The sequence below is a fragment of the Taudactylus pleione genome, unplaced genomic scaffold, assembly GCF_031769625.1.
Source record: "Taudactylus pleione unplaced genomic scaffold, aTauple2 ptg000032l, whole genome shotgun sequence".
Taxonomy (NCBI): domain Eukaryota; kingdom Metazoa; phylum Chordata; class Amphibia; order Anura; family Myobatrachidae; genus Taudactylus; species Taudactylus pleione.
The window spans coordinates 5,103,236-5,129,314 of record NW_028284434.1 but is presented as its reverse complement, the minus strand read 5'-3'; the positions used below and the strand labels follow the sequence as shown (position 1 = coordinate 5,129,314).

Sequence of the window (26,079 nt, the reverse complement as noted above, 5' to 3'; positions counted from 1 at the left end):
TGTTTATTGTGGCCACTAATACACTTCTATACTGTTATCCTAAGTCACTTTGTCTTTTCGGGGGCTACAGACATATTTCTTCATTAACGCACAAAAAGTTATCGCCTTATTGGTGCAAATGTAATTCCTCTCTAAGGGGTTAATTTACTAAAGTGAGAGTTTTAGAAGTATTAGTAGAGATGTTGCCCATAGCAACCAATCAGATTCTACTTAACATTTAACTAGCACCTTCTAGAAGATAATAGCTAGAATCTGATTGGTTGCTTTGGGCAACATCTCTTCTAAAACTCACTTCTAAAAATTCTCACTTTAGCAAATTTATGCCTAAGTGTCAATTGCTTCATTGCGGTGCCACAGTTGTTGGAGAAGAATCTCTGCCACCACCAGATGCCTTCTTCTTCACCTGGAGCTGCTTAGGATTCTGTGTAATGTGTAGCTGCTGCAGTACCTTATTGCTGGTCACTCTAGCTAAATCCTACTGACTGCTTACTTTAGTCCACGACTGCTTTGGACCAGGGTTTTACAGAACCAAGTAGGTGTCTTAATTGTAATGTTGTCTATTGCTAGTATAGCTCTCTTTCAGTGGTACAATTTATTACAGTATGTATCACAGTGATACAGAAATAAGTGTCACAGCAAATTACAGGTTGAGTCTCCCATATCCAAATATTCCGAAATACGCAATATACCGAAATACGGAATATTTTTAGCATGACTGAGAAAGTGAAACCTTTGCTTTTTGATGGTTCAATGTACACAAACTTTGTTTAAGGCAGTCAACTTTGTTTAACCTTCAGTCAGTGTGCATAAAGTGTATATGAAACATACATTAAATTAATGTATGTACACAAACTTTGTTTGAGCCACAAAATTATTAAAACTATTGTATAAAATTACCTGCAGGCTGTGTGTAGAAGGTGTATATAAATCATAAATGCATTCTTTGTTTAGATTTGGGTCTCATTCCCAAGATATTTCATTATGATATGCAAATATCCAAAATACTGAATATTCCAATATCCAAAATACCCCTGGTGCCAAGCATTTTGGATATGGGAAACTCAACCTGTATTACCAGACACCCACCTTGAGATGTCTTTCAATGTACTGTTAGGAAATCTGATCCCCCTGCAAAGTTCTAATGAGCCCTTGAGGGAAACATCATTTTCCAGTGTAAGGCTTTTCTCCAATCATAGAGTTTACAGTGCTCGTGTTAGCAGGAGAGCCCACATATGAGCAACAAATAGCTGTACTTGTCTCCATACTGGGCATGTGTGAACTGCCCAATAAATACACTTTCATCATTGCTGTGCAAGTGTGAGACAGAAATCACACTAACAATATTCAGACGCTTGATAAATAGACCCCCAAAGAGGTAAATAGTTTTTTGCATATGAAAACTCATCGTTTTCAATACTCCTTATAGCACATGAGGAGCTGTCCTAACAACAACAAAAAAATATTTTTATTACAATGTTTTTAAAATTTTGTTTTGGTATACTTTTTGTTAATTAATACATCAATTTTAAGTAAGGAAAGTATAGATGTAATTGATTTGTGCTATAACTTTGTAGCTTTCTCTGACATGGGGGCTGGAGCTTTGGTAGGGTCAAGTGGGGGGGCCAGAATTATACTGAAAGACTACCCTTAATTTATTGTGGATGGTAATCTATGGCTGCAGTCACTGAGATAGTAGAGTTACAGTTTCTAGCATTGATGTCCAAAAATCAACACCTTGATGAAATTATTTTTATCTCTGTCACTTTAAATAAGTACTAATAGCACATATCCATTATAAACATAGCTGACTTTACTTACCTGTACAATATCCGGCATAATAGTTTGGAATTCCACTGAGCTTATATATATGATAGTTTCCGGGACAGGCTTTAATCTGTACATTTGATGTCCAATAGCAGCAAAGATCACTGTTCATAATACAAGCTGTTTGATTTACAATGCCATCAGATTGATCAGGATGTGTTCCATTTAACCATATGGGGCTCCTGGTGTAGCAACTATTTGGAGAGGGACAGAACTCTGGCATACGGATTCCTCCACTGCCTTCAAAACGGTACCATCCATTAAGGTAATAGTCTGATCGTCCATAATACCAATAATAGTAGTAGTAAAAGTAGTAGTCATAATAAGATGTGCTCCTGGAAGGCTCATTTAGTGTAGTATAGCCGTCACATGGATCACGGCAGGTATGGGACCCTTTGGATTTAGTGCATTCTCTGGCAAACCCACAGACATCTCTTGTGCATTCATCTATCTCACAATAAAATCCATCTCCAAAATATCCAGCTGGGCAAAAGCATGAATAGGATCCATAGTAATTAGAACAATTGGCTAACGCATGGCAGCCATTTAATTCTGGTCTTGAACACTCATCTACATCGACACATGTTTTATTTACTGATATATAGCCAGATGGGCATACACAGTCGTATGAGCCATAAGTATTGATGCAATAACCAGGGCTGCAAGGACTCATCCAGTAGTAATAGTAGTAGTTACATTCATTAATGTCATAACATACATGTCCATCACCACTGAAGCCCTCATTGCAGACACATGTATGGGAAAGTAGGTTTTTTCTACAAGAAGCATTGATGTCACACTTTGAGCAAATATCTGTTACAAATGACAAATAAAGTATAATGATAATTAGAAATATAAAGTCAGATTGATGTGGATATTTTTTTAGTCTATATGAATGAATTAAATCAGAGTTATTTGACCCATCTCAGTCATGCATGGTAAGATGCTATGGAGAGCCCACCCAATGGCTCCCACTACAGCTATGGAGATAGGACAGACCACCATGAAAGGATAGGTGGACAGGAAAGTACAGCAACAGGGGTGGGGGGTATGGGATGATGTGGTTGAGTGGGTTGAGCTGAAGTGACCTTGCATATGACAGGTCCATTTTTCTAATATAAAATTATGAATATGTGGGTTGTGGGCTGTTTTTCACAACACAGCCACTGACTTTAGCTTCCACATTGCATTGTATAGTAGTGCTCTTCACAGTGATTTTAAGAGGAAACACTTGAAGATTAGTTTTGGTGTGTTTGTTATAATCAGAGCAGTAAATTATTTACGTGTTGTTTTAAATTTTTAGTACATTTCCAGATAATAGGTTCCTTGATTAAAGATCCCATAACTACAGTACTGTAGCTGAAATTTACTGTCTGTACCTTACAATGTGTCATTGTTCATTTTTATCCATCTAGAGGGTGTTCTCAGGACTTTATTATTATTATCCTTTATTTATATGGTGCCACAAGGGTTCCGCAGCACCTTACAATTTACATAAACAAATGAGCACACAAGAAAACTGTTATTAAAAGTACAAACAATGCAGGACAGATACATTATTAATACATTGCAGCATAACACTTAGATAAGCAGCATGGTGTCAGCAACCAAGGGTGGGGTACTGTTGTATATTAAAGTATAATCAAGTGAAGGAGAAGCACATGAGGGAAGAGGGCCCTGCTCGTGATAGCTTACATTCTAAGGGGAGGGGGCAGACAGACAGGGGTGACACAGGGGCTGGATACAAGGGTGACAGTAGTATAACATTTATGGAAAGGTTAGTTTAAACTTAAGAGGAAAGGACAATGAGTTGATCCAAATTTCACCAAGCCTCAATATTTGGGGCCACAACCAAGGTCCATCAGAGGGGTCAATTTGCTGCGTCGTTCAGTATGGCATAGTTGGGGTGGATAAGCAGATTGCATGAGGAGGTCAGGAGGGATGTGAGCAGCATTGGGAATTCAGGTTCTCCTTCTGTTCTCCTCATGTTTAACTCCTGAATAACTCCGGTTTCAATTTAAAAATTCTAGTTACACTTTAAATTAAGCACTTAAAATATAAGCACTCTTGCAAACACAGCCCTGGCTTAGCAGCCCAAAATGTAAGTAATAAGTATGGCTGATACCAGGTGTCCACACTGATTCTACCCCACCCCAAACAGTAAAGGGTCAGCAAGCAAATAAACAAATGTTGAGAGGATAAACCCGCAAACACAGATACAGAGTAACTTCCTGCCTTGGTACAGATTTTAAAACTATATGAATTTCTCTATAGTTAGATTACCTAGCAATTTTAAAGGCTGTGTAAATGAAACACCAAGCAGCAAGATATGTAGGGAGCAGTAGTTAGATTACCTAGCAATTTTAAAGGCTGTGTTAAAGAAACACCAAGCAGCAAGATATGTAGGGAGCAGTAGTTAGATTACCTAGCAATTTTAAAGGCTGTGTTAAAGAAACACCAAGCAGCAAGATATGTAGGGAGCAGTAGTTAGATTACCTGTGGATGATAAGAAATTAAAAATCACATCACAGTCTTTCCCAGGTAGAAGTATAGTTAGTAATAACTCCTGAATAACTCCGGCTTCAATTTAAAAATTCTAGTTACACTTAAAATATAAGCACTCTTGAAACTCAGCCCTGGCTTAGCAGCCCAAAATGTACAGTAGTTCTTTATTAGTACATGTCACGTCATACTGCCCTTCAGTGTCACCTACTGTATGTTATATGGATGTAATGCTATGTAAAGGCAAGTTATATTGTTTTGGGAAACAATCACACTACAATTTAAATTATTTATTTGGTCACAAATAAAGAATTTATAGTCACCAGACCCTCTCCTGCCATTTAGCAGACATGTGGGGTCCCATTGTAATTCAGATGGCACTTGGTCTGCTTCCACATCTACAACTCTGGAGTCTTGACAAAGCACCTGCTCTGTTTGAAGTATTTCTATTACAGGTGCTGATTGGATAGAGCCAAAGCTCTGGACAATTCGAACCTGTATTAGAGACTAACACAATGCTTTTCCATCTCCTCTTACCGTTGCTGTCAAAGTACAGTAGGGAGAGGATATAGTGCAGCATCAGTGGAGGTGAATACTCTAGAACTACAGAGGACACTGTCATAGTACCCCATAGTTCTGATAGCTGTTGGAAAGTGGGCTGGGGAGCTTGTGAATGTACATGTATTAAATTTACACGGATAAATACTTACATGTTGTGATGACATCTTCAAAAAAAAGTAGAAAAAATAAAATTAGTATTTATTGGTAAAATATACAGTATATATATATATATATATATATATATATATATATATATGTGTATATATAAAATCTGTTTTTTTTTTTTCCAGAAGAAACAATAATGGTACTATGGTACTATATGCCACAATATTAATTAAGATGACAATCTTAAGGTACAGAGAAGTAATACAACCATAAAACAAGACTGGATAACGGAGGTAATTTAGGAATACAGACACATCTCAAACAAAGTGTCAGTTGCCAGTAATCCAAAATAAATGTAAGTAGTATTTTTAAGGAGTCAAATATAATTTTAGAATTAAATAAAATTATTTCTGCAGTCAAATGATTAGCAACCCAATTACTAACAGAGTTTTAATGGACTGTGAAATGTGTACATGCATCCATTGAATGGAGCCACAATGAAGATGTAAAATAATACTAAGCTGTATTTATTTATCTTAAATTACATATTTTTGTATTTATTTGTTCAACTTTAAAATATGTAATGTAAAAAACTTACTTGATGTAATGTTGTTGTTATCTAAAAAAAAAGAAGAGAGAACAGAAAAAAAGTAATTTCAAGCGCAATAATTGTGACCCTCATCCCTCCCATCCACCACTGGAAGAGCTCTGCCTCAGAGCCAGCACTGAGCATAAGTCATATATACAAATATATAAGGTGCCATTGCTTCAAGGGGGAACCAATCGTCATGCCATTCCATGCACAATATAATTTAATGGGAACTAACTAAAATTTTGCCTAGGACAATACACTGGTCATTACCAGCTCTGCTCTGACTCCTTGTAAAGAACTTATTCACTGAAAATTAGTTATTTTTATGTCACTGGTTTTAAAATCATCTATCATTTCTCACTCTCTAAAATGTACAAAAAATTACCTTTTTAAAAATGTTATTGGGGACTATTTTTTAAAGCTAAAACCATAAAGGAATGGCTGTTTATACTTGGTTTAAGTAATGCAATCCAAGAAATGGATAATACTGAAAATTCAGAAATATCTCCCGTGTTAGGCATAGTGGCAGATTCATGTGGGGAGGGGGGTATCAGGATGATGACCCCCTAGGAATACTTATCTCCTACCCACTACAAACAGTGGTCTGGACAATTTAACAAGGTCTGAAAAGCTAAGCTTAACAAAAATTAGCCAAATAAGTTAAGGTCATCAAAAGATGGTATTAGCATTGTTGTCCTATGAAGAGGACATTTCCAGAGAGGGATCCAAAGATCGCTCACCAACAGACTCCACAGTCCTCCCCTCTGGCGATCACTTTATTGCAAACCTTTTCGCCAGCAAGAATTTTTATGATAAATGGGTGCTAAACATAATGTCTTTTTTCAACAATATGTAATTATAAGATAAATTACATGATAAATATTCCCCACTGTTTTTCTCTAGATATAAATATGCTTTGTTATTATCGCATGTTCCAGTTAGTCAAGTAATGAGGACTAATATCTTATAATGTATATCTATAAAAAATTAAAACTATACTGTATAAAGGAGTGTTCTGCAAAACATTCACCAATGGTTCGACATGGCATCAGTTTTTAGGTACAGATGTGATCTGCAAAGTGCTGTTCCTGTTATTCCCATATATGATAAATTGAATTAATCTGGGAGGAATTGAAAATGTTATTTATTTTGCACTATACTGTAGTTCAATAAGTTAATTATAGAGAAGAAAAAAAGTGGGATATACATGTAATCCTCTCATAGGGGTATATTTACTAAAGTGTGAGTTTTTAGAAGTGGAATTGCTGCCCATAGCAACCAATCAGATTCTACTTATCATTTAACTAGCACCTTCGATAAAAAACAGAATCTGATTGGTTGCTATGGGCAACATCTCCACTTCTAAAAACCAGCACTTTAGTAAATATGACCCATAGTTCTAGTAATGGGAAAAGGAGGAGAATACTTTTCAATGTGTAGAATTAAAGGTGGAATCAATAATAAAAAAATCATAGTTATTCTGTGACTTTCACAATTGATACTGAACTTAATTAATCTGTTTTTGTAAAGTACCTGTGAATCCCAAAACACGTAAAGAATAAGAACCTCCTGCATATACACTGATTGTCCAAAGTCCAATGCTAGGATTTTCCACATACAATAATGAACCCCAGTATTCTGACAAAATAGTATTGCCATCTGCTTGGACACCTATAAACACAGAAGGTTTGAACAGTTTGTATATGAGAGTGCAAGTGTAAATTGAGAACAGTTTATGTTAGCATAATACGCCCCCTGTAGATTTAACCTGGTGAGACTTGGACGTATCTCCAGGTACATTCCTTAATTAATGTATTTGTTGTGGGTATTAGAGGCCTGGTATAAGGATACATGATGATGATGATGATGATGACACCATAGCATGGTCTAGTAGCATCTGATTGGCTGCTTTTGGCTGCTTGTGCTATGATTCCTTCAGCTGATAGTAGTTATAAATTAGCATTGCTGCTACATTATGTAAAGATTCAAAACTACTGTATATTTGAATTTATTTGTCTTTATTTGAAGTTTTCAATGTTTGGAGCTTTAAACTCAGAAAAATATTAATCGTTAGCATAAAAATATGTAAAAGTGAATGGATTGGTCACTTTAATAAAAAATACTTAATAATAATAATAATAATAATAATAATAATAAGATCAATTGTACAAAATAAATTATGTAAGTTTAATTGATTATCAATTAGACTAGGTCTACCTAACATAGAGCAATATAGTTATATAGCTCAGGTAACATCAGGTTTTATTTTAAAACTATGTAAGTGCTGTAACAATACATATACATAATGGTAAGAGCTGTACAATGGGTCCCATGGGTGCAGTGATAAAACATACATAGAGGTACATAAATGGTTGTTGTCCAAGTCATTCCTGTATTTATTGAAGCTGTGTGTCATGACCAGAGATGTTTTACACTAAAACAATATATTTATTTACTATAGTGAACAACCTCCTACTATAGGATGTGGATAATAAGCCAGGCAATGTATCCACAAGAGGCCGACACGAGGCAGAATGTACTTGTCTGCTTTATTGACCACGTCACAGCTCCTGTATTAGGTCATTGGTAAGGAGTAACATAAATATTTCAAATTGTTGAATGTGCTACAATACACAATGCAGAATGACACAGCAGTGTATACAAATAACCCTATCTAAACTGTCAACCCGAAGCTAAATTATTATAAGATATCTACCAGCTCTTATCTGCCTAACTAAAGCTAAATTTATTTAAGATGTATCTATCTGCTCTAATCTGCCTAACCAAAGCTAAACCAATCTAAGATGTATCTATCTGCTCTAATCTGCCTAACCAAAGCAAAACTGATCTAAGATGTATCTATCTGCTCTAATCTGCCTAACTAAAGCTAAACTCATCTAATTTAAGACTTATCTACCTGCTCTAATCTTCCTATCCAAAGCTAAACTGATCTAACTTAAAATTTATCTACCTGCTCTAATCTGCCTAACCAAAGCTAAACTGATCTAAAACGTATTTACCTAGGCTAAACTGCCTAACAGAGAGATAAACTGACCTAAGACTTTCTACCTTGGCTAAACTACTTAACCAAAGCTAAACTTATTTTGGACTTACCATATCTACCTGAGCTAACTTACCTAACCAAATATAAACTATTCTAAGACTAAAGCAAAACTATTCTAAGCAATTGACAAAACCATAATGCGGTTAGAGGCACTGCAGGTGTGAGGCATCTAAGGGGTTATAACAAGAATAACAAGAACAACAATGCTGACTAACAATAGTATACAGTACTTGCAAAATCATAGTATACTATTGCATTAGCCAAATAACAAATGTAACAAGGAATGTGAAACTATGGGTCTATTTACTAAGCCTTTGGTGGAGATAAAGTGAATGGAGATAAATCAGCTCCTAACTACAATTTTTCAAACACCTGTGACATGGCAGTTAGGAGCTGATTGGTTGGAACTTTATCTCCGTTCACTTTATCTCCCTCCAAGGCTTAGTAAATAGACCCCTAAGACTATAAAACTAAACACACAGAAATGCTGTAATGTCCAGTAGTTTATGGAAACTCTAGGCAGAGTAATCAGCACTACAAAGTCAAATAACAGAATTGAAGGTATATCTATATCAAAGGAATTCTGAGACAGTATACAGCCATACACAAACACTGGCACAAGAGAGGTCAAGGTCACAGCCAAGAGAGCAAATATGAGAGGCAAATGAGCAGGGCCAGGCAATGGACTAGATCAGTAATCACCAGAGGCAGCCAGGAAGAGTCCTTAAATGGCCAAGATCAAGCATCACCAGGTGAAGAATACAGGAACAGAGTCTGAGGCAGCAGAGGGAATACACAGATACACAGATGATTACCAGAGTTGGAGCCTGTACAGTATCTGCTGAGCCAAATGACTGGCATCAAGAAAAGACCTGATACTCTTGCAACCCACAGGTGAACAACAGGCAGTAGTTATTGGGGTCAGGTGGGAACTACCGTATATACTTGTGTATAAGCCGAGCTTTTCAGCACATTTTATGTGCTGAAAAAGCACCCCCTCGGCTTATACTCAAGTGATGCCCGTATGGTACGCAGCTGAGTAGCGTACCATGCGGGCCGCGGTGCAGACTGTGTCTCTGTGACACAGTTGCACCATGTGTGTAGCACTGACCAGACGGAGATCGGTCAGCACTACACACTGCCAAACACACAGCCACTGGAGCTGGCAGCTGTGTGTTTGTTGTAATCAGCAGCCGATGAGAGTCTGTCAGACTCTCATCGACTGCTGCTCCCACTGCGGGAGCCATATTCCGGCTCCCGCAGTGGGTAATGGGAGACACATCATGATGACGTCTCTCCCATAATGCAAAGTGGCCGGACCAGGAGCGGGGTTTCAGGTAAGTGTTTTTTTTTATTTTTATTAGGATTACGGGGGCACTACCAGGGGGGGATTACCAGGGGGGATTACTTCTGGGGCACTACCAGGGGGGGATTGCTACTGGGGGCACTACCAGGGGGGGATTACTACTGGGGGCACTACCAGGGGGAATTACTTCTGGGGGCACTACCAGGCACTACCAGGGGGAATTACTTCTGGGGGCACTACCAGGCACTACCAGGGGGAATTACTTCTGGGGTCACTACCAGGGGGAATTACTTCTGGGGGCACTACCAGGGGGGATTACTACTGGGGGCACTACCAGCTGCTGCATTTCCCACCCTAGGCTTATACTAGAGTCAATAAGTTTTCCCAGTTTCTTGTGGTAAAATTAGGTACCTCGGCTTATATTCGGGTCAACTTATACTCGAGTATATACGGTAATTCATTCAAGGCATTAAACCTTCATGTAATTAGAGTGCTTAGCACTAGCAGAACACGTGAAACCTATACCTGCCCTGGTCACACAAGTACAAAGTGTCACAGCATGTGCCTAGAGCACAAATGTTCATGGAACATAAAAAGTATGAGAGTTTACTCTCACATTTCCTAAACTCACCTACTGTAATAGAGTCCGAGAACATGCAAATTCACATGTTTTTCAGACTCAAAAAACTCTTGCGATTTAAACTCTCATCCAGATGTTTTCCCATTTTGAAAATACAACATGTCCAATGTAATAGTGTGAGAGGTTACTGCTAAACTCTCACATTTTCTAAACTCTCACCCTATTACATTTGCCTCTATTTGTTTTTTTTTCTATTCTGATGCTTGGTCTTGCGTAAATACTGAGATTGTTGGTAGGATAGGTAAGGCAAACTGGTATATTCACTCAGTTCCAAGTGTGGAATCAACTTGTGGTTTTATGAATTCATTTGTATAAACAAGTAATATTAAATATGAGTGCAGTACATTCCTATGTATAGATGCTCTGTGGAATTATTTGCTTGATTTATTTGCAGTAGAGACTGGTCCTTTATAGGAATTTGTAAGAAATCTTGGTGCTGAACTTATGTGGTAGATGAAACGTGCAGCATTATTCAACTATTGTCACTTAGGGGGAAATTTACTAAAACTCCACTTATCATGCCGCTATCGAGGCAAAACAGAAAGCAGATATGTATTAACTACCCCCTCTGGTGATCCATGCAAGACCCACAGTACATCTACCTAGTGCTAAAGTGCTATGTCTCACCTGACCGGCCCCAGTGTGCACATATGAGATATTGCAAACATTGCAAGATTTTGTGCGCAGCCTGAGATCCCGGGGATGCCAGCAAGTAATGTGAAAAATCGATAAACCACAAAAGTGCGGTTATAATTTTTAATAACGTCTGGATGATTTTCCATCTTTATACAATAATTTGGTGATGGCAAAATCATCAGAGGTTTTACAGATAACCTAGAGAAAAGTAATTCTTCTCTACGTTAACTGCTTTCATACATACTGAGGTGTGTTGTGAGAGTCAAATAGCGCTAGTTATACCACATTTGGCACTTACCATCTCTACTTACTGTACATCTCCCCCTTAGTCACTGTACAGCACATAACTTTAGGATTAAAACTATAGCATTGAAACTTAACTAGACAATGAAATCTTACCAGTAGGTGTGTAAATGGTGAATGAACAGCTTGAACAAGATGTAGATACTATTAGTGAACTAAAATTAATCGATACAAAGAAATTAAAAGTACTATAATAGTAAATTTCTTGATCAATGGAGAACAATTGTGTTGTGCTGTTAATTGGAATCTGGAGGAAGAAGTTAAGGAAATCTGCTACCTAAAATAAAAGAAATATGTAAAATTAGTTTAAAAAAACAATGTATTTACATTAGTGTTAGCATATTAGTGATCATTGATCTAGAAATATATGTAATAAGACTCACATAAAATGTACTCATATCTAAATTGGTTTATTTTCTAAATGAACATTCTATCAAATACATAAAAAAGAAATAAAATAAGGTCAGCGCTTAAATAAATACAAAATAAAGAAATATAAAAAATATATCTGCAGGTTCCATAGCTCATGTCAGATTGCCCATTAGTATATGATGGAATAAAAATATTAAAAGGTGTTTCTTTCATGCCTTGTTTTTTTATTTATTCTTTTAAGTGCCTTGTTTATGTTGCTTGTATAATATACAACTAATATGTTAGAAATGCATTTAATTCACTGTCTATATTCAGACCATGTGCTTTTAGAGTTTTTAGGATGTAGATCCATTCTGTTTCTGATTTTTTTAAAGTGGTCATCTTGTTTCTGCCAGCCTAGTGTGGGATTATCTTCAAAGCGTTTAACAGTACCTATGATGACTTTTTACACCTGTTTCTTAAAAAGGCCATCATTGCAGTTTGTTGCCGACTTTACATCTCCCTATTCAACCATTGCTGCTGACTGCTGGATTACACATTTCATCTCTACCGCTCTGTACTGATTAACACACTTATCCTTCTTTTACTGGCTGCTATCTGCTTCATTACGGTGTAGTATACTCCTACCCTGACACTGATATGATGCTTCAGTGTGACTGTCATACACAGCAGGGCTCTACCGGCTGGCTGCTGCCTTATTTATTTTACAGCGGAAAGGGCCCCCATCTGATGCTGATACATTCCTGCGGCTACTATCCACCTATATAACATTGGATGTGACTGGAACCGGAGGACTCTCTTGCATGAGTAAGGCTTTAAAGGAGCAGCCACTAAACATCTCTATAACAGAGTGGGTGCACTTATACTGTCTTTTTATGGCCAACATGGCTAGCTGTTATTTCAAGTTCTCTAACACTACTATTGGATTCTGAATTATCTACATATGCAAGTTGCATACGGTTGATTATTTATTTGCAAATTATTGCTTATTGTTTCTGTTATTTAAGTGCTGGAGAACTTACTATACTGTATGGATTTTTATTAACAATGTGTTTTTTGTTGACTGAAGTTTACACAATGTTTATAGATTACACAATGTTTATATATTGTAGTGCTACCTTTTTTATGTCATACTGCTTTTAATTATTTCTTGTGAGAGTGTCACTAGGTACAAATAATTGTTTATTGTTTTTTATTGTATCCTCCTGGGAGTAATTAGTTTCTTAAGTATATATTATTTTTAATGAATAAACATTTTGTTTTTTATTAAATGTGTAGTGCTTGTGTAATGTTATAAGTGTGCTTTGCTCTATACCTTTCTAATTGTGAGGACTGGCATACCACACTTGTTGTTCTCTGGCTACTGTTACATTTACAATCACTTACTAACACTAGGTATGGATAAGCGCTGAGGTTTATTTGTGTTGTGACATGCTTTGATGCCTCACACTATGACCAACCTTATACAGTATTTGTGATTAATAAGTATTTGATCATAAATGCTTACAACTATGCTGTCATTCCTGTAATTACCACTTATCAGTGGATTTATGTTTTACACAATATGTTTTTTAAAACTTTTGATAAACATTACATCTTTAAAATACGATAGGATGTGATGGCTCTTTGTTGCATACAGAAATAGACTTTTGTGTGCCGTGCATTCTGCCAAATGGATGAGTGAGTGCAGCCTCTCTAAATACATCTATATATAAAAAATCAAGGGTTTTAAATCCACCCAATGAATGTTTTTTCTTTATAAGTTTAACGCCAACACTTTGGAATTTTTATTTTTGCTTATTGTGGGACAATATTTTACATTTTTCATTGACAATTGGATGCCATATGAGTTATGTTCTTCTCACCATGGTTCTGAGCTTTTCCTTACCATTAGTTATGCAGGGCATACACTATACAATAATATGTCAGATATCTGTCCAATCTGGCTGGTTTGAATGAAAATCTGGTAATATATAGGAGCAAATGACAATCGACCATTTGCTCACAAACACTGGAAAACACAAAAATGGTCATTCAGACAAATTGGTTAACTTAAAAACACATGAATTTAACAAATTTTAACAATCGTTTTTGGCCATTTTCCAGGTTTTAAGACCATATGATCAACTGTCATTTGCTCTCATACATTACCATGTTTTCATTCCAACCAGCCAGATTGGACAGATATCTGACAAAAAATTGTATAGTGTATGCCCAGCATTAGAAATGCAACACATTTTACATCAATTATTGTGAGGCAAAGGAGAATGGGAGAACCCCTTTATCCTCCCTTCCTAATGTTTTATTAGGATTGTAAAAACATTATATGAATATACTTACTCTTGACCAAGCCACCTGGATCCTGTGGTTGCCATATAATCTTTTATCAAAAGTTATATATATATATATAGCGAATGAAACAGTGCACAAAAATTAAGTAAGCAGCCTAAAAGACAATTAATAGGTCTACCCCAGACCTGAGTGAACAATATACAAAAATATAGGATAAAAATAGGGGCGTTAAAGATTTTTATCCTATATTTTTGCCATATAATCTTTGTTCAATAAAACTGTAGAAAACCAGTTGAGTGGGATTCAACACAGAAACACTCACAATGTATTATTTAGTAATAATTTTAAATGTTGTATCTGTGCACTTATTCTGATGGTGGGGAGAGGGAATGATGGGGTACATTTGTCTGCCAGTTAACTAATATATAAACAAATGTTACTTACTTTGGTGCTTGAGTATACATTTTGAAAAACATGTCCGTAGCTATGAGAAGCAATGTCATTGTAAACCTGAAAATCATAATCAGATGTACTGCCACATGGGTAGGCACCAAAAATGAAGACCTTTGAATGAATAGATTTAATATGTTTCATTAAAACTATTTATTTAATCAGTAGTACATTTAGTGACATTACTACATGTATATTCATAATTTTGCAAGCTATTCTTTATTTTAGAAAATAAATAAGTTAGATCCCTGATCATTCATGGTGGTAATCACATCCATTTATATGAAATGCAGCAAAAAACACACTGCTGAAAAAAATGGGAGAATAACATGAAGTCCAGAAAGTATATGCTCTGCAATGGAATAACCTCCTGTTTTAACCTGTGTGTTTTTCACATTATATTATCACATATAAACATTTTGTAGAACTTCTATTTATTGCAGTTTTCATCACTTTGTTTTCCACTTCCACATTTGTATTCGATTCATACTTTTTCTTCTTCTTTTTTGATCAATATATGATATATTATTTATTATATATGATATATTTTGCTTATTTCATATGCATCTATTTTGCTGATTCCCACTTTTTAATGTATTAAGTAAAGGTTACATTTTATGAATTGATTTGAGGTGTGTCCCATTGACCAGGAGTACTTTTTTCATTCCTTTTGTATTTATGATAAGTAAATGCACCTGTTCTATACACTACTTTAACAAAAAAAAAATCATACATACTATTCTTATTAACACAGTGTAGTCTCTAACACACAATGCATTAACAAAGAAAACATGCCTGTGTGACTGTGTTGTGCACTCCATAACCACGTGTCAAGATAAGGATAGAAAGAAAAGAACTCTGTTGGGTGAGCACTCTGAAGAATGTGATATGATTGTATTAAAAATTAACTTTTAATATATAATTATTAAAGTATTACTCTGTCATAATAGACAAAAATGATTTACTAAATATGAGTTTAAAAAGTTGCTGTACACACTATTCCTTGTAAATACATGCACTGTGTATAACGGTAATCATACAACCGATATTTGGTTTGAATAGTATACAGATTGCTACCAAACAAATATCACTGACGTTGTATACAAAAATGTCAAGTTAAGTAAATAAACATAAGTGTAAATTTAAAAGGTATTAGTTCCCCTTACCTAGTTATTGAGGGCGAAATATCAAACAGTTAAACAGTAAATAGATATAATGCTAGGATTGCTGAAATCCCAGGACTTCAGTTTGTCTCCACATTAAATAATCTTTAGGAGACAATAAGGATGGTCAGGGTAGAGAAGCTGCTACTTCTAATTATGCTGATCCTCTCTTGGGCCTAAGCTCATCTATGAGGAGTGAGAGATCATTGAAGGGCAGGTTGCCCTTAGAAACAACAGTGTAACAGTGATGTTGCTCAGGTGTTCATTTCTGCTGTTGAAGGTCTTACCAATTTGCATTGGACCCACAATGAGAGAATTATTTAACCTGAGATAGTCAGCAGTTAATAGAGAAATAGAAAAGGTGTTGATGTTACAGATACAGATAATAATATTAATTAACAATTAGTTTGTATTCCAGAAGAACTCAGGCAATAGTCATAAACTGTACTGCCAAAGGTTTTACTTACAATGCAGAGATGGTAATGCTATCTACTCATATTTTGTTTCTATCCCAGTGTCAGAAATGTTACACCTTCTCAGTTCCAAAATGATACATTAAATTGTTACAGTCAATGGGCTCGATTCAATAGACCGCGATGTAAATAGCGCCGGGAGATAGCTCCTGGAGCTATTCAATTGTGCGCAGTGTTTAGTCGGAGAATACCCATTATCACAACTAAACACCCTGTTTAAGGAGCAAGAACAGGCAATCCCCGACCTAACTTTCCGGCGTGATGCTGTTTTCCCAACGCTAAGGGCAGAAAACATCCTTGCGCCGAGACTTTTGTTGGATTTCTGCTCACATCTCCAGAGGGGTGCGAGAAAAAATCCTCAGTTGGGGTTAGCTGTGCGGTGTATTGAATAGCTCCGGGAGCTGATTCCCGGAGCTATTCACATTGCGCAGAATAGAATCGAGCCCAATGAAACATACAAAACATTATAGTCATCTCAGATTAGGCATAAATGATCACAAAGCTTCACGATTATATAGCTGCAAGACTGCAATTGTTTCCCATGCATTAATAAGAGAAAATAAGAGAAAATTAGCTATTGTGCTCAATAAAGCACCATATCAACAGTCTGCATAAACATTTTCTTATCTAAAATCATGAATTGAAAAAGTGTGACTCATGAGTTTAGGAACACATTTAATCACTCTTAAATAGGAACATCATTCATTGTGATCTCCCACAAAACATGCCTCAAGGATGCTGAAAAGATGTCAATACAGATTATAGTGGGAATGATAAATCACAGTCAATATTTATAGCATAAATGCCTTAATGTCCCATCGAAGGACTGAACTACTAAATAATGTTTATATATAATATAACTGGAGTGATATTTCTTATCCAACATATCAACATATGCTAATGGTCCATGGAAAATTCTTCTAATTGGAATATTCACAGAATTATTAATGCAGATGGTGTGAGAAACATAGTAGTCAAATAATAGATATCACAGCATGTGTCTACATCCGCAGAGATCATCAGACACATGCAGTTAATTGGGCACATCTAGTAATTCACACACCTAATATTTACAATAGCAGTCTGCATATTTCAAACAGATAAATAGTGTGGTATTCTGAACAAGACTACACTGAAATAGTTGTTATAATATTCCACAGAAAATACATAGATAATTAGAAAGCAAAGGTAGAGACAAATGCTCCCTATGTTTTGTATCTAGACAAAAAACTACCATCCATATGTGGCTAGTAATGTAATCAACTAGACCCCTGTGGGTACTAGTAAATCAGTATGGTGTCTAGGAAAAATTTCCAGAGATACAAACTTGAAGTCGGGGTATCCCGTGCTTTGAAAAAATTGTGGCACTTTAGATGTTTGCTAAAGAGCATCTGCATGTTCCACAGCTCTTCTGACAAAATATTCTGTGGACAGATGAAACGTAAGTTGAATTGTTTGAAGGAACACACTGCCCTTGTATGTGTTGTCAAAGACTAATTTACATAATTCCATATTTACATATGCTTTATGCTGTATAATGAAGCAGTACATGAGATTTAACAGGGCATTGGTACTTCCATTTTGTTTCTCTGTCCAAACTCAGATTTAAATGGAAACTAGTGTGATGTCTTTAAGGCCGCACCCTAGGGAAACTGTTTATCTAACAAATCATGCCCATATATGTGTCCTTGTGCTGGGGAAACTATTTTGACTAAATATGGGATGCAGCACTCCATGAGTATCACTCAAAAGGAATTCAATTTTGAGTCTGATTGCTAAGGAGGAGTTAACAAAAATAAGCTTTGTCTATCTGATAATGTTAGTGGGTGTATGAAAGGGGCGTATAATCTGAATATTGTAATAATGTATAAGTACTGTGTGACAATGTCAATCATGGTTATTCCTGCATTATAACCCTGGGAGAATATGTTCCAGTTAAAAGGGCTTGATCTAATTATTTAATTAATTAATAAAATGACAAATTCTTAAGTATACTGGTTTGGAGAATATTACTTATTATGGAACAACACCTGTTAAAGGTAACATAGACAGTTGGAGGCACTTGCTTACGACTTTATGACATCCATCATCTACCTGTGCACCTGTCAGATTTCCTCACTACCTCAACAATGGGAGAGGAGTGGCTGTACCTGCTGTCTGGCCAGCAGCTGGGACATCCAATCTCCAAAATCTTCGTGAGTATCAGAATTAATTATATATATACATTATGTGTATATATAAGTATGTTTCTGTGCTCCGAGATGTTATGTAATGAGAGGAAATGGTGTACCACGCGATGAAGGTGGTTTAGCTAAAGTTGAACTCAGAGATGATTTTATATTGTGTGTTGTTGCATTTAAGTAATATTGCTAAAAAATAGAGTTAACTGGTTTAAGATGCTTTAATAATTTATACTGTGATCTGATCACTCACAGTTCTTGGTTTATTTAATATTTGTGTAGTGAAGAATGTATGAAGCATGAATGTATGAAATGTGGAGATGTACCTGTTTTTCGACAGACAGACGTGTCGCAAGAGGTAATACAAATGTGGTTGTATTTGCTTGAAGAAAAACAGGTGATCTTAGGAAGCTAATTCTGACTATGTGCGTTTCTATGGTGAGTGTTAAAATGACAAGAGATGATAAAATGTGTATTCCAGTGGATGGAAATAAAAAAAAAGTGCAACGTTAAGTGTTAATTTGTAATGTTTACGTAATTAGTATAAGTAATTCTAAATTAAATGCAGAGATCAGTCCGTGCGCGTGCATAAAGTATGTCTTTAAATCTCTACAAATTTCTTAAACAAATGTATGTTGTTAGGAACACCATGGCAGGCTGCAGCTGCTATTGCTATTTCTATAATTGTGTCAGTAATGTTTAAAAAAATATTCTTAAAAATCTTTAAAATAGTGTTTAGTATCTGTAAAACAAAGCGCTGTCACAGTATCTGAAAAGTACAGGCAGAGTTTACGTTATTGTTTGCCAAGAAAAGTTCTTATAAGTTCAGAATGTCCCAGACAAAAGACAGAGTTTACAAAAGCAAGAGAACTATAAAGGCTCATATATTTATTACATTATCATTGTTACATAAACCAATAGAGAAAGTTTGGAAACAGCTAATTTTTAGAGAAATGTGATTTTTGAGATAAAATAGTGTTGATGTTATTAATGACCATAAGCAAAATGTTTAATGCTACGTTATACCAGACTAAATAAGAATAAGACAGTTGCTGCTAATCATAAAGGATTCCACATGATTACATGCTTAAGGGACTTTTTAAGGCTAGGTTGAATGATGCATAACGTAATAGGGCAGCATTTTAATATCTAGAGTGGGAAGAACAATACTTTAACATAATTGCCAACTTAACAAGGAGAGGACAGACACAGATCTTGTGCAGAACAGAGATGTTGGGTTGGAAGATATTTGGATATAAGTGAAGAGATGTATGTTGGTTTGGTTTGGTTAATAGCGTCATTTGTGAGTGTAAGTATTTTAAATTAAATACGGTAGAAGACCGGCAGCCAATAGAGAGTCAGACAGACTAGATTAGCAGACACTGAATGTTTGTTGAGAAATTTCAACTTCACAGCTATATTCAAAATGCTGTATTGTGGGGAAAACCAATAATGAGACTATTACAATTGTCAATGAGGAAATAATGACTCCATGTGCTAGATTTGTTGCATTGTCTTGTGTAAGATATGGTCGAATTTTGGCTATGTTTTTTGGATGTATGTAACAGGATTTAGAGACAGTTGAATGTGAGAAACATTAGACAGTTTATAGTCAAGGATGACACCAAGGCAGTGAGCTTGTGAAGTGGGGTTGATTGTCGAGTTATCAAGTTGTCAATAGTTATAGAGATATCAGGATGGTAACTATTATTGGCTGGTAGATATATAATTAATTCTGTTGTGGATACAGTAATTTTTAGGTGGCGAGATGACATTCCAAGATGTAATGGTGGAGAGATATACAGTGACACACATGAGCACAGTTAGTGACAAATCTGGGGAGAATAGGGAAAATTTGAGTATTGTCTGCATACAGATGATATTGAAAATCAAAGGAGCAGATTAGTTAGCTAAGAATGGAGGTAAAATCAAAAAAAGTGCACAGTATAAGAATTATTATATAAGTAGGATGTCAATCAAGAAGGGATGTGTCTTGAAAACCTAGGGATTATAATGTTTGCATATAATGTTTGAAGAGAATGCTGTTTCTGTGGAGTATTAGGAATGAGATAAGAAGAGTGTAGATACTTCATCTATATTAGAGGGGTCTAATAAATATGATCCTATATACTTCCTATGTTCAGAGCAGGATTGCAAACTTTTGTAATGACAAACTGTTTAACTTGTTCTTTCAATATTTTCAGAGTGAGAAACTGTCTGTCTGTGTACTTTGTGCATCAGTGTGAGTTTAACTCTCTCTCTACCCCTCCCAGATCGAAAAGCTGCACCGAGGAGAAGGAAAAATAAGTTTTCAAGGAAATGCTTTAACTATCTCAGAGCATGAAAATGTGTCTGTATTCTTGCATCATAGGTTTCTTTTGTACCTCAACTAGAGTACTAATAAAAGAAGGTTATGAGACATACTTTTTAGTATATACGTAGTATCTACATAATGTTTTAATAAAGCAAAAGGATATATTCTGAAAAAGTTTACAAACAGTTTACAATATTTTCAAAATAATTTGAAATTTTTTATGATTCTTACAGATGACGCAGTCCTTATCTAACAGTGATCTATGGTTATATTCAAAGTTATTTTAAACTTCAATAAGAGCTATTAACAAACAATTATGTTTCTTTTGCAGAAGCAAGTTGAAAGTTTAATGGGACAAAATCCAACTGTATACTGATAATTTTAAATATACAGGACGTTGTTTACCACCAGCTCGAAGACATTTATATCCTTAAAGGGTGGCATTTATTGTTAAGTTGAATTGCATCTATTTGTGTTACATACTTTTATGCAGATATTTAATAATGCTCAACTTAAACATGTTCCTATAGTCAGATTTTCTCAATGGGAGATAATATGTTAGACTCATATCAATCTTACATATGTCGTATTACATTGATCTTCTTTATCCTCAACAGGGGGGATTATGGTTGATTATGGTTAATGGTGAGTAAAAAGGAAGACAATGAACATGTTTGCAATAATGAAATATAAAAATATTTTTCAGTAATGGAAAGTGTCATTAGATAATCCTGACTTAGTTCTCTTTACTGATCATAACTGTTACAGACGGAGACATAATGTTTTTTTTGGTTACAGGGTATGCATTACAGTGACTACTACAATCAACGTAGTTAGCTGGATGTAATGTACAGTATTGATTATAGCAATTGGAAGCATAGGGGTTACCGCATAGCTTTTGGGAACTACAATTTTACATGTACAAACAGTTAAAGAACTAAAAGAAGCATTATGTTTACTAAAAATAAGTTGCAGTAATTAAGTGTTGGGTACAAACTCATAGGTAACATATTAGCTTACAGGGTAGTATGAAAGGTAATTTTAAGTACATATGATGAATCAGTTATAGAAACTCAGTTGATGGTGTTTAAGGATATCACATTTGATCAATTAAGACAATATGAGGAAAATTCTTCTCACAATAAGGTCAATGTCTGGAAATTAGAGCATTGTTACAAGAGAAGATAATAATGGGTATTTGAGTAGAATTGAAATGAATACAAGCCATATAGAGATGTTCATGGGTTAGTACATTTAAGAGCAGATAATATGAATCACATTGTACAATCTTACTGGTATGCTCGAGCCAGAGATAAAGTGAAAATGTGAATGTTTATGTAAATCAGATGATAAATAATGAAGAGAAAATGATACCTACTAAAACATTTTCAAAGTACTATTGATAATTGATATTATTCAGTTACCAATGAAGAAAAAAGAAGGATTGAAGTATGTCGATGAGAAGGATTTGGAGTATGTCGATTAGAAAGGAGTGGGGCATGTCGAAAAAGAGGATTAAAGTATGTTCTTGTTAAGGTTTTAGGATGTTTCAAAATATAGTGTTAGCATGTTCTTGGAGTTTACTGAATTTATAGCTCCATAATGCTAAGAGAAGACATTTTGGAGGAATTTGTATGTAAGGTATAGTTTGCTTACTGTAAGTGTTATTGAAAGATACAGGTGAAGTTTTTCAAATAAGTGAAATGATGGAAATAAAATGAAAGTTACACACAATGGTGTTATAAAAAACAAATGAGTTAAACTTACAAAAGAGACAGGAATGGCATTGTTTGAAGGCCTACAGTTGGTGCTTCATAGTAATAGAATCAAACCTGAGCCTTATCTTAATCTCTCCTTATTATTAATTTTTTTGAACTACAATCAAGATATGTTACTAAACGAAAGACTGATTTAAGATTACAACATGAGTTGACTGTGCAATATTTTTTACAATTGTCTAAGCAGCTACAACAAGAAGACTTTTGGGGAAGCTCAACAGGATATTCAACTAACATAATTTGATGCAGAAGATGAAATACAGTCTAGAGACTATGATGGTATGATGAGAAGTTTATTACATTCTGGTTCCCTTACAGATCAATGGGATGGTCCTTGGCATGGCAAAGTGATGCTGACAACAGATACAGCTATAAAGGTTGCTGAGAAGGACACCTGGATTCACGGCTCACATTAGAAAAGGTCAGAGAGAGATCTGAGCTTAAAGGGGACTTATTCTCAGACTCAAGTGCTGATATAAAGACTGTGATATAAGACTATGAGAACTCTTCAATGAAGATGGAGATTATTGCTCACAATAGACTATGATATAGACTGATGACAACGGAACCATCATTTTTCTTAGCTGCATGATGGAAACAATCGTGTTTATTGCAACATTGAGACTTATTTTTATTTTGGAGAGAGGGCGAGCAAGGGTTCATGGTCTGGTATGACTACACATCCAGTAGTGTGGATGATGGGGTTATTCTAATAAGTCCTTTCCTTCCTCTTTTCTAAGCAGGGAAAATGATCGGTATCAGAAATCTGATTTATCATCTATTGAAAAAGTGCATTGGCATTTACTGTACTAAACCAGAAGCAAGATGTATACTATGGTGTATGGATATTATTCAAAAGAGTATCCAATTCTACAAAAATATTCATTGATGAGTAAAGTATTAACTGGAACCATTCTTGAGTTGAAATATACTGAAAATACTAAGATAATTAACATAAAAACATGTGAGAATTGTGAAAAAAGGTTGTAAACAGGAAAAAGGGTTACTGATAACTATAACTTAACAAATCCACTAATAATTATGTTATTTCCATATGTAAGTGAATGCATTCCATTTTGTTTTAATAAGAAGGTATATGAAATGAAGCAGACTACACCTCAGATCTGAATAACTACAGGAATGTTTACTAGTCCAATACAAGTAGAAAATGTTGAGTCATAATATTGTAATAAAATCTTTACTATGTACAAACCTTAAATTCCTTGCTATAATGAACAATGTAAGGAAGATTTTAAAAGGACTAAATACTTATTAAGTACAATGTATTTTTTACAATGAGGAATTTGATTATACACTACTAGGGATTAGTTCCAATATTGAGTGTTCCAAATAGTGATACAGATCATATAGTTCAGACATGTTAGTAATGCTAATTACTACCATATTTGGGTTTGATGTTATTTTCTTGTTACCAGATAATCTTTATTACCTATGAGGAAAGTATGCTTAAAAATTATTGCCAATTAATTCAAAAGATATTTCTTTTTTAGGCAAACTGATACTACAATTTTATGTTATAACTCATAATAATTTGTGATAAGATCTTTTGCAGGATGCCTGACGTTTTATAAGGGATATTGATCCAGTGAATAAAAATAAATTTCTCTGATTGATACTTCAGTAAGACATCATGTTGGAAACACCTTTGCTAACATCCTTACGTATGATAATTGGGGATATTTGTATAATCAACATGAAATTATTGAACTGGACAAATTTATTAACAATGATACTGGACTTTATATGATAAGACATTCATATATGTTGGGCATTTATTAAAAATATTCTGGAATGAACTATTACTACAACACCGGACATAATTGACTGCTTGATTATACAGACTGGAGGATCTTATCGAACCTTTTATTCAAATCTTGGAATTCAATGTTGAAGTTATTTGACCAATGACACCACAGATGAAGAAACCATTCTTATCAATTGCATAAATGAGGTTTATGTTATAAAAGAAGAATTTCTATGAATACATTGTGATAGAGACTCTAAAGTGATTTATGATGATCATGATTAGATACTAACTTTTGATTTTCAGGTTTAGAAATTTTTTTTTAACATATTTTATGTACAGACAAAGTTTGTTCTTGAAATCTTAATCCTGATTTTTCTTTGTAGTTGGCCTATGCTGTATTCAGATGGCTACTTTAAAAATGAAAACATACAAGAGATGGAGACGAGATATAGCACATGTAATTAATGTGCTTATCTAAGGGTGGAGCTGTCGAAGACTAATTTACATAATTCCATATTTACATATGCTTTATGCTGTATAATGAAGCAGTACATGAGATTTAATAGGGCATTGGTACTTCCATTTTGTTTCTCTGTCCAAAGTCAGATTTAAATGGAAACTAGTGTGATGTCTTTAAGGCCGCACCCTAGGGAAACTGTTTATCTAACAAAGTGAACAAGATCATGCCCATATATGTGTCCTTGTGCTGGGGAAACTATTTTGACTAAATATCGGATGCAGCACTCCATGAGTATCACTCAAAAGGAATTCAGTTTCGAGTCTGATTGCTAAGGAGGAGTTAACAAAAATAAGCTTTGTCTATCTGATAATGTTAGTGGGTGTATGAAAGGGGCGTATAATCTGAATATTGTAATAATGTATAAGTACTGTGTGACAATGTCAATCATGGTTATTCCTGCATTATAACCCTGGGAGACTATGTCCCAGTTAAAAGGGCTTGATCTAATTATTTAATTAATTAATAAAATGACAAATTCTTAAGTATACTGGTTTGGAGAATATTACTTATTATGGAACAACACCTGTTAAAGGTAACATAAACAGTGTGGAGAAAAGAAAAGGTACAGCACACCAAAATTAAAACATTATACCAAAATTATAGTATGGTGAGAGAGCCGCACGGTTTGTGTCTGCTCTGGTGCCTCAAGGTCTGCACCATTTGCTCTCATTGATGGATATATTAATTCCAAAATGTATCTAGACATTTTGCAGGAGTGTGTAATTTGAAGTTCAACACAAATTTTTTGATGCATTAGGAAAATCACATAATCAACAAAAGTAAATCAACGACTTAATGGCTTCAACAGAACAAAATTAGCCTTCTAGAGTAGCCCAGGGAAGAATGGTCCAAAATTCCTCCTAAACACTGTACATGTTCTCAGCTACCGGAAATATTTGGTTGAGTTTCTATCTACCAAAAGTAGACCAGTAATTAAATCCAAAGGTCCACATAATTTTGCCACTCTGCACTGTAAATGTTTAGATGGTACGTTCAATATAGACATCAAAATGTATATTTTAGTGTGTTATTAGTTAGAGCAGACTGTTTGTCTATTCTTATGACTTAGATAAAAATTACTGTAGATTACATTTTTTGAACAACTTATGCAGAAATCCAGGTAATTCCAAAGGACTCACATACTTTCTTGCTACTTTTTATCTAACATGTATACATACAATAATATTCACATACAAAGAAACAGAAACACTAAGGACACTAAAAACAAATGACTTG

At 35.0% G+C, this 26,079-nt stretch overlaps 1 protein-coding gene across 1 annotated transcript in view; it reads right to left on the bottom strand.

The window, feature by feature from the left end:
* Positions 1 to 26,079, bottom strand: part of LOC148538921 (uromodulin-like) — a 61,745-nt gene that overhangs the window by 21,042 nt on the left and 14,624 nt on the right. The window contains exons 4-11 of the mRNA XM_088452098.1: positions 14,642 to 14,761; positions 11,630 to 11,810; positions 7,118 to 7,255; positions 5,591 to 5,611; positions 5,037 to 5,051; positions 4,289 to 4,320; positions 3,131 to 3,197; positions 1,819 to 2,748 (exon numbers count right to left, since the gene is read on the bottom strand). Coding sequence (XP_088308224.1) covers positions 1,819 to 2,748; positions 3,131 to 3,197; positions 4,289 to 4,320; positions 5,037 to 5,051; positions 5,591 to 5,611; positions 7,118 to 7,255; positions 11,630 to 11,810; positions 14,642 to 14,761 — 1,504 coding nt within the window. The remainder of the gene's footprint in view (positions 1 to 1,818; positions 2,749 to 3,130; positions 3,198 to 4,288; positions 4,321 to 5,036; positions 5,052 to 5,590; positions 5,612 to 7,117; positions 7,256 to 11,629; positions 11,811 to 14,641; positions 14,762 to 26,079) is intronic.